Source organism: Pangasianodon hypophthalmus, chromosome 30 (assembly GCF_027358585.1).
Source record: "Pangasianodon hypophthalmus isolate fPanHyp1 chromosome 30, fPanHyp1.pri, whole genome shotgun sequence".
Classification (NCBI taxonomy): Eukaryota; Metazoa; Chordata; class Actinopteri; order Siluriformes; family Pangasiidae; genus Pangasianodon; species Pangasianodon hypophthalmus.
Window position 1 is genome coordinate 532,250 of NC_069739.1, and position 10,000 is coordinate 542,249.

Sequence of the window (10,000 nt, forward strand, 5' to 3'; positions counted from 1 at the left end):
CTCTTCCTGTGTAGTACTTTCACTGTTTTAATGTTAATAAATGATCACTAATGTCGTTCACACTTTATCTTGTGGAGCTGAAATAAACTCCACACTTCCCTACTGCCTCTCATTTAATCCTCTTTTATTTGTTTAATATTTCATTTATTGATGTAATAAAGCGAAAAGCAGCTTTACATTCGAGACAACAGTTTAAGCAGGTGAATGAAAACAGAACAGTAATTTGGACTGAGAGATGGTGATGAATTATTGAACACAGTGAGTGTAATGAGAGAATGTGGTGTGAAGCTCCTCTGTACGCTAATCCTGAGTGAAAAGCCGGACTCATAATACTGATAATCCTCTGTACTGTGATATTTTACATGCGTCATGTCACTGACAAATTCTTTAAAACATCAGCACTTCTCCTTCGGGCTCCGGCACAGGGAAATTAATCAGTGTTTTAAACACAGCAGCACAAAGCACCAGTGAAATGTAACAGTTCATCTACAGTAACACAACTCATGTCATGTTTTTACAATTGCTTACTGTATTAATACTATTACTACTACTACTAATAATAATAATTAAAGCTGCAAGCAGCGTTTTCGGGGGCCAAGCACCCAGACTCGGTGAGTCACACATTCACAGACGCACTACAGTTGTTGCTTAAACAATCAGAGGAAAGCAGAGTCATAACTTTAGGCGAAGGGATTCAGGAGTGATTGTAGTTTCACTCCTGATGTGTGTGTTTAGACTGCGGACAGTGAGGAATTCTCTGACTGTAGGAGGAAAGGTCTAGATGAACAAAAGGGCAGCAGAGTGGCGTTTGCTGCTGCAGCTGCTGTGAGCTGTGGAGTTTTCTGTTGCTACTTTGACCGTTGGTCGTGATTGCTACTGCTCTGACCCGAACATTTTTCTTCTTGCAATTTAAAAACATCTAAGGTATTTATATTTTTTTCTCATCAGTCTGGGTTCCACGTTGTACAAGTTCAGACAGGTCTCAAGATGATGTGAGCCAAATTTGGTGAAGATCAGACAAAATTTGTTGGAGGAGCAGCAAAAATGGCAGTTAGATGTAAGCATTTCTATCACGAAATTTGTTGCATTGCTTCAGGTCATAGTCCTGAAGATGCCTACCAAGTTTTGTGTCAGTGCGCAAAGTTGTTGCCGATAGGTTTTGTGAGGCTTACTCTGAAGATGATGTGTGCCAAATCTGGTGATGATTGGACAAAATTTGTAGGAGGAGTAGAGAAAAAAAAAGGTTTTTACAAAATCCAAGATGGCGGAAAATCCAAGATGGCGGAAAATCCAAGATGGCGGAAAATCCAAGATGGCGGAAAATCTAATTAGGCGGAATTTGACTTCATAGGGTGCACTGAACTCGTCTCGACCCAGGGAATCCAGCGATGGATTTTGCACACATGGTTCAAAAGTTATGACCATGAATGTACTTCCAAATTAGGCCCAAATTTGACCCGATGGTGGCGCTAGAGCGTTGGCAGCACTTGGCCCAAATATGGTTCGAATGTTCCTGAGACCCTCCGCAATCAGTGTTTCACAACTTTTTACCAGACGGTTCTGTGAGCTGCCATAGACACCCGAGACAGAAGAAGAAGAAGAAAACATAGAATAACAATAAGGTGCCTGCGGACCTTTGGTGCCTGGCCCCCTAATAATAATAATAATAATAATAATAATAATACTTGGTGTGTCCTGCAGCGTTGGTATTGGCCGGCCCTGCAGGCTCCGCCCCCGTGTACATGCAGCTGTGGTTCATGCTATTGATGGCGGCTGTGGCTTTGATCCTATTTGGGATTTCGTTGGGCGTCGGCCTGCACAGAGCTCTGTCCCGCCCACCGTATGCCCGGGAACGCCCCCCTCTCATCCCCCTGCCCCTACAGCCCCGCAGCCCCCGGGGCATTTACCCCCCCAGCAACGCCTACCTGGTGAGACACCTCTAATGCCCCAACATCATTTATTATAGACTAGGAGTTAGAGTTTAGCATTTATTCATTAGAGATTAGTTTAGAGTTTATAGATTATGGATTAGAGTTTAGGGTTTATAGATTAGGAGTTAAGAATTAGAGTTGATAGATTATGCATTTAAAAAAATTAAATTGATATATTATGGATTATGGATTAGATATTAGAATTTATAGATTATGGAACAAAGTTTAGGGTTTATGGATTAGTGGATTAGATTTTAGAGTTTAGGGTTTATAGATTAGGAATTGGGGATTAGAGTTGATTGATTACAGATTAAAATTTAGGGTTTATGGATTAAGATTTCAGGGTTTTAGATATAGAAGTCATTAGGAGTTAGAGATTAGGGTTTATAGATTAGAAGTTAAGGATTATAATTTATAGATTATGGACTAGAGATTAGAGTTTATAGATTATGGACTAGAGATTAGAGTTTATAGATTATGGATTAGAGTTTATAGATTATGGACTAGAGATTAAAGTTTATAAATTATGGATTAGAGTTTATGGATTATGGACTAGAGATTAAAGTTTATAGATTATGGATTAGAGTTTATAGATTATGGACTAGAGATTAAAGTTGATAGATTATGGATTAGAGTTTATAGATTATGGACTAGAGATTAGAGTTTATAAATTATGGATTAGAGTTTATAGATTATGGACTAGAGATTAAAGTTTATAAATTATGGATTAGAGTTTATAGATTATGGACTAGAGATTAAAGTTTATAGATTATGGATTAGAGTTTATAGATTATGGACTAGAGATTAAAGTTGATAGATTATGGGTTAGAGTTTATATTTTATGGATTAGAGATTAGAGTTTATAGATTACAGATTAGAGTTTACAGAGTATGGATTAGAGATTAGAGTTTATAGATTATGGATTAGAGATATTAATGAATTTCAAGACAAATTAATACATTGAGAAATTATCCTAAACTCATGATGGAGCAAAGTATTTGAGTTTGTTTACATTTCTTTATGTGTGTTTAATCTGCAGTTTGACACGGTTCCAGATGCGAGCAGTTCACCAAACACTGTCACACTGAAAGCCTTCACCATGCACATGGAGGTGAGACGCCTGTGTCACTCCTGCATCTCACACGAAACACTTCACACGAGCTAATAAATAAACCGAGGGAAAGTGCACAAGTGTGGATTAACCCTCAGCACTTCGCTTCCTGTTATTAAAGGATGCTAACGTTTTCTCGTTCACAGGAAGTGATCGACAGGAAAGTCGTGGAAAATGGCGACGGCACAACAGAGAGTCAGATAGGGGTCGTTACCGTGTCAACGGTCCACATGTCCTCTCAGGATATTACCCAGAATCCTTTGCGGCGCAGCGTGAGTCAGATGATTGACAGGAAGGTGGGGGAGGGGCAGGACGACGTCTGGGACCCACAATTTAGAGCTCACGACAGCGGAATGGTGAGAACCTGGGATTAAACGATATATATTTTATATGAATTACATTTTTATAATTAATTTACTTTTATATTAGATATATAAACATTATATAAATTACATTATATAATTTCATTAAGATATTATTTATTTAATATTTATTTACATATTATTATATATACTTCTATATAATTCTAACACATTATTTATAAAATGTATTTTATATAATAAAAATTTTATATAATATAATCCTATAGAACTAATAATGGTAATAAATAATACAATTACAATTTAGTAATATTTTTATAAATATAATTAAAATTGAAACAAAGATATGAAATGAAATAAAATGAAATCTAAATAAATAATTATATGTGTTAATCAACATTAACTTTATTTAAACTTGTTATAAAAAAAATTTAGTATTATTTTTAGGAATATAATAAAAATAAAAATACATATAAAGATAACAACTACATAATGCTAACAATAAAATAAAATAAATATTGTATATTGTATTTATATACATTATAATTTATTATATAAATATGATAATTAATTTTTTGCACATTTTTGATTGTTATAAAAGTAAGTAAAAGTAATAAAGTAATAATTTCTTTACTCTCTCGCTCTCTCTCTCTCTCTGTGTCGCTCAGTTCGATGAGGAGTTCGTCGACACCATTAAAGGTTTCAGCACCGTGAGGAAAGAGCACACCATGTTCACCGACACCAACCTCTAACCCCTGACCTCTGACCCGAGTGTCCAGGAGCATGTTCAGAGACGCAGGAATGAAGAAACGCGTCGAAGCGGAGAAAACACGGAGCGTGACGTCAGCGCACACGGACACGCCGTCTCGTCCAATCAGAGCGCGAGGAAATGTAAAAACGAGGGATCTCACAGCGTGATAATGTCATCACGTGTAAAAAAAAAGTGAACAATATAAAGATATAAATTATGATTTGTATCTTTATATCTATTATGAATAAATAAATAAATAAATAAATAAATAAATAACTGTGGATTTAATCTAACTAAAAATCTTTAATTTATCTTAAAGAAGCAGTGAATGTGTTTGTAATAGTGTAATAACTGTGTAATAACATGTTTAATAGTAAATGTTCTTCGATTTAGAGCAAATTTGGTGTTTAGTAAACACACATGAAGAAAATAAAGCTAACTATAATTTAGCTTAGGATTATTAGCATTAGTAATGCTAGCTGATCCCATTGAGATTTTATTCCAATAAAAACAATTTTGTTTTGTTTTTCTTTTAAAGCTGATTTATATTTCACACTAAGTAAGAATTATATCATTTTGGCTGAATCATTAATAAACTTTAGTCAGGAAACTGCTAAATCTTTTCTGCTAATCCCCGAGTTAGCGTTAGCATTAGCGTTAGCGAACGTTAGCTAACTAGTTTTCCTTTATAAATAAATAAACACAAAGCATTTGTAGCTCCTGGAATCATGTGTTTTACTCACAAATAACCAGAATGTGTTTTAATAATGAATATTTAAAAGCTTTATATTTGTATTTTATGCTAATTTACCTCAGAATCTGCACTGCATTGTGCTAGCAAGGCTAATTCTACTACAGGATGTAGTGACCACAAGACTTTCAGTGACTAGACAAAGAGATTAAAATCCAGAATTTGTCTACAAATGCTAATTTTGTTCTTTTATAAACAAGTAAATAAAGAAACAAACCAATTCCACAACACTTTTTAGCATGTTAGCATTTATTTCAGATGCATCATGAGGCACAAAAACATTTCTACTGTTACAGAACATGGTTATAAAACTAAATAAATTAATGACTATGAGGTAACGCTGCTTTAAAAATAACTTTTTACGTATAAAATGTCAGGCAGTTAAAAAATCAGGGTTTCTGTTGCTTGTTATTTTTTAAATATAAATATAAAATCTCTGTTTGTGAATCTGAGGAGCTGAAAATGACCTCAACGCTAAAATGTTTTAAACCTGTCCGCGTTTCAATGCCGTTTCTAACTCGTTCACTTCTTCTCGAAGGCGGAGCTTAATTAAAAATATTCATCACATCTTTATTTTCCTTTTCACTTCTCCTCGACTTAGTGCTTAGCATAAAATAAGGAGTTTACCTACACAATACAGTGGTTTAACAACACCTAAACAGAGCACTGCACTAATGTTAGCCAGCTAGCTATTTAGCTAAGCTAACATTAAGGTAGATAACGCTAAGTATACGTTTGTATTGTGTAATTAAAACCCATAGCCATGTTCATTAGCTAACAAATCAAATGTGAAATATTTCAATAAATTATTGCTTTTTTAAAAATACAAGCTAACATGCTTATATGCTAACACACATTGCGTTAAAAACAGGATTGAAACGATCAGAAACGAAAATGGACGCTTTGCAAAGCATCATGGGATATTTAGATCCGCACTGCAACCTTCCCTTTTTCTCAATCTCATTAGCACTAAAGATAAAACTAAATAAAAAATAAAAAGTGCATGCAGCTAACGCTAGTGCGGCGTCCAGTACTTTATTAACCACAGTGACCGTGGCTAACTACAAAACTAGCTAGCTATTTAGCTACTCCAATGACAACTGCTGGTGGAATGCTAACCAGCTAGCCGTGTTTATGTGTCGTATATTTTATGGAGATATTAGCTGGTTATATTTAGCCCCTTGTTTTAACACTAGCTAGCTTTTTCAAAAATAAAAAAGCTAGCTAGCTTTAGCAAACTCAATCAACTAAGTTGATTTCAGCCAATGGAAAAAAGCGTTCATGATGACAGTCGATGATGTCCACGCTACAGGAAGAAAAACATGCAAATTAAAAAAATATTAGCTAAAACATCTACCATTTTCACAGTCAGAGACAAAACCGTTAAACACGACATGCTAAAAAAAAAAAACAAAAAAAAAACAACACACTACAATCACAACCCTGCAAGTCTGATGCTAAATGCTAACACTAACTAGCAAAAACTAAAATTATGAGTCGCCTGGAAATAAAAGTCCATCTTTGGTTCTCTGAAGTAAATTTTAAACTTGTTCTGCAATTAGCAAAAGTTTTCTATCCTGTTCGTTCTGCACGTAACTTACGACGTTCCCCGTTCTGATATCTCTTATGTCTTGTTTCTTGTTTGCGTCCAGCAGCTTGTTTTGGTTCTGACTCACTTTCACAGACGTTCTTGCGAAAAAAAAACCCTCACGGGTTCTTCGGTTGTCATTCTTGAGGAACCCTTAAAAGGTTCTCCCTCATCAGAAAGAGTTCGGAAAAGAACCCTTTTTTTGAAAGCGAAAAATGCTTAATTATCCAGTAAACCCTTAAAGAACCTTCAAAGATCCATTTTGTACATTCTTTTAGAAAAAAAATGGGTTCTTCAAGGGTTCCTTATTCTTTATCTTGCATCAGATAATTAAGAGTTCGTCAGATGTCACACCTGAGCAACGCTTAAAGGTTCCTATAAGGAGTTTAACCTCATTTTTGGAAGCTAGAACCATTAATTTTCCAATGAACCCTTGAAGAACCCTTTTTTTCTAAGAGTGTGTGGAACAAACTCCAAATTATTGCTTGTTTTTCTTTTTTTCTTCTCAGAACCTAGAACCTGACAAGCGTTTAACAACCTAATAGGGTTCTGATAGAGGAACATTGCTGTAGGGTTCTACGTAGAACCTTTAAGAACAACTGAAGAACCGTTAACGGGTTTTAAGGAGTAATGTTATGTTTATAGTACGATATTTATACAGTTATTAAATGGAAGAATATCATTAAAAAAAAAACCAAAAAAGTTTAATCAGTCTTTCTCTCCTCGCATAAATCGTAATTAACGTAACGATGTGTTTAGCTCCGCTGATGTGCGCTTTTTAAATTGTACCTGTTCGCGTTCACATTTTTTTCATTTCTTTTTTGTTTATCAAAACTACAAATCTATCAAATCTCAGTCAATAACGAATAAAAAAATAAACGTCTGCAGCCAGTCACACCAGGTGAGCGCAAGTTTGTTCGTAGCTTCACGCAAAGCTAAACTGTCACTACATTCGGGTTTAGGAACTAACAAAAATTTATACATAAAAAAATAAGAAACAGTTCAATACTAAATTTTGGATCCTGATGAGAACTCCATCCATGCACATAGCTAGAGTCTGAAAGCGATGTTTAGCTACTGTGGTGTTAGCATCTTGGTGTTCATTCGTGTTAAATATTAGCTCGCTAATCATGTTCACTAATAATATTCCTCGTGTAATGCTAGCCTGCCATAATTATTTTTTTAACGATTAACAAATATTCCTAAATTATTTACATTCATGACAGTCACGTGACACCGTGTGACCTTCACGTGGATGATTGTGTAAATTGTATTCAGCTAAACGTTTCTGGTGCGACTGGCTGCTGAACGTTAGATCAGACAAAACATGTGATTATTCGTCACTTTTCGTAATTAACGTGACTCCATCAGAAAATAGAAATTCTTCTAACAATGTTGAGAAACCATTAATCCAAGTCTCATTACAGCTACGGCTAAAAATATGCGAATATGAAAATACGCCTAATGCTTATGCCGTGTTAGTGTTCGTACGTTTAAGGTTCCGTCACAAACTAAAGTGTAATGTAAGAGCTCCTTTATCTGGAAAATAAAACCCAGCGGTTACATGTGTTTAGTGTTTAGCATGCTAACTCACATGCTAAGTGCTAATTACCAAAAACTCATGATGCATGATAAGAACTTGTCTATTGTTTGAGATGGAGCCAATCAAGATGTCACACCAACCTCAGTCCCTGATTGGTCGGTATCTCTGAGGAAGCTCCACCAATGAACACTGCTCTGAGACGTACATACGCGGAGAATATAAAAATAACTTTACTAGCACATTAAAACAGCGAAATAGAGAAATAAAGGGTCAGGATAAAAAAATCTCTGGCTTCTGGAGGAAGAACGCAATCCCATGATTCATCTGGATCTTCCTGGAAAATTCTGTTCATCCAGGTTATGTAGGACACAAGACTGTGGAGAGAGAGGACAGGACAAACAAGCTGTCAATCACAGAGTACGAGCCAATCAGATGGTTCATCTAGTCTGTCCATTAAATCCTTCCCTCTTCCTCAGAGTCGAGTCCATCTCCAACCCTGTGCACATAGTCGAGTCCATCTCCAACCCTGTGCACACAGTCCAGACCATCTCCAACCCTGTGCACACAGTCCAGACCATCTCCAACCCTGTGCACACAGTCCAGACCATCTCCAACCCTGTGCACACGGTCCAGTCCATCTCCAACCCTGTGTACACGGTCCAGACCATCTCCAACCCTGTGTACACGGTCCAGACCATCTCCAACCCTATGCACACAGTCCAGACCATCTCCAACCCTATGCACACAGTCCAGACCATCTCCAACCCTGTGCACACAGTCCAGACCATCTCCAACCCTGTGCAAACAGTCCAGACCATCTCCAACCCTGTGGTTAGTCCAGCCCCTAGTCCTGTCAGTCACCTAGTGCAGACCCTAATCCTGCCCAGACCTTAGTCCCGTCCAGCCCCTAGTCCCCCCTGTCCCTTACTCAGGTCTCTGTCCATCCACTACACCTGTCCAGCCGCTAGACTCTCCTGTCCTGTAGTCCAGCTCCTAGCCCAATCCAGTCTCTAATCCATCCCCTAGCCCAACTCCTATCCTGTCCAGCACTCGGTCCAGCCTATATTTCAGTACCTCAACTCAATTTTATTTGTATAGCGCTTTTAACAACAGACGTTGTCACAAAGCAGCTTCACAGAAATATACACATTCAGGATATAAATCGTAAATGTATAACTTTATCCCTAATGAGCGAGCCAGAGATGACGGTGGTGAGGAAAACTCCCTGAGACATCATGAGGAAGAAATCTTGAGAGGAACCAGACTCAAAAGGGAACTCATCCTCATCTGGGTGCAACAGATTATAAATCATTTCCTTCTATAACTGTGTACTACATGGACAAATAGTGCAATTGTGTAACCAGGAAATTCATCACAGTTTCCACAAGAAGTCTGTGTTGTTGAAGTTATCAACTGTTCGCAGTACCTACACCTGTCCATCCATTAGTCCTGTCCAGCCCATAGTTCAGACCGGCCCCTAGTCCCTCCTGTCCCGTAATCCAGATCCCAGTCCTGCCTAGCCCATCCAGTAGACTAGTCTGTCCCGTAATCCAGATGCTCGTCTAGTAAAGACCCTACTTCGGTCCATTCCTTAGTCCTGTCCAATTGTTAGTCCAGTCCAGACCCTGGTTTAAATGTTAGTCTAGTTCAGCGTGTCCCCTAAACCAGCCCTGAGCTCTCACTCCATGCAGTCTAGACAAACTTGAAGTGCACTGTGTTTAAAGCTTATAAGTAGCCTGGTAGCAAACGTTTTGTTAATGTACATAATATGTGTGTGTGTGTGTGTGTGTGTGTGTGTGTGTGTGTGTGTGTGTGTGTGTGTTGGACATTACACAGTGAGATGAGAGAAGAAACCCCGTCTCCTCTCACTATCTCTCACCATCACTGTTGGTCAATGCAGCGAAAGCGGAATTAAGAGTAAAGCTCGATCATCATGCCAGAGAAAGGCAAAAAAAAACAAAAGTCATTCTATAATCAAAAGATTAAAGGTCAAAGGTCAAGGGAA

The 10,000-nt window shown here is 37.3% G+C and overlaps 2 protein-coding genes across 2 annotated transcripts in view; one reads left to right on the forward strand and one right to left on the reverse strand.

Annotated features, from left to right (window-relative positions):
• The window catches only part of si:ch211-57i17.5 (usherin), a 6,459-nt gene extending 1,220 nt beyond the window's left edge, over nt 1-5,239 (forward strand). Inside the window, exons 3-6 of the mRNA XM_034302146.2 lie at nt 1,702-1,928; nt 2,971-3,042; nt 3,189-3,398; nt 4,031-5,239. Coding sequence (XP_034158037.2) covers nt 1,743-1,928; nt 2,971-3,042; nt 3,189-3,398; nt 4,031-4,114 — 552 coding nt within the window. The 5' untranslated portion in view covers nt 1,702-1,742 and the 3' untranslated portion in view covers nt 4,115-5,239. The remainder of the gene's footprint in view (nt 1-1,701; nt 1,929-2,970; nt 3,043-3,188; nt 3,399-4,030) is intronic.
• Nucleotides 5,240-8,201: 2,962 nt separating this feature from the next.
• Nucleotides 8,202-10,000, reverse strand: part of fez2b (fasciculation and elongation protein zeta 2b) — a 10,144-nt gene continuing 8,345 nt past the window's right edge. The window contains exon 8 of the mRNA XM_034301917.2: nt 8,202-8,369. Coding sequence (XP_034157808.2) covers nt 8,353-8,369 — 17 coding nt within the window. The 3' untranslated portion in view covers nt 8,202-8,352. The remainder of the gene's footprint in view (nt 8,370-10,000) is intronic.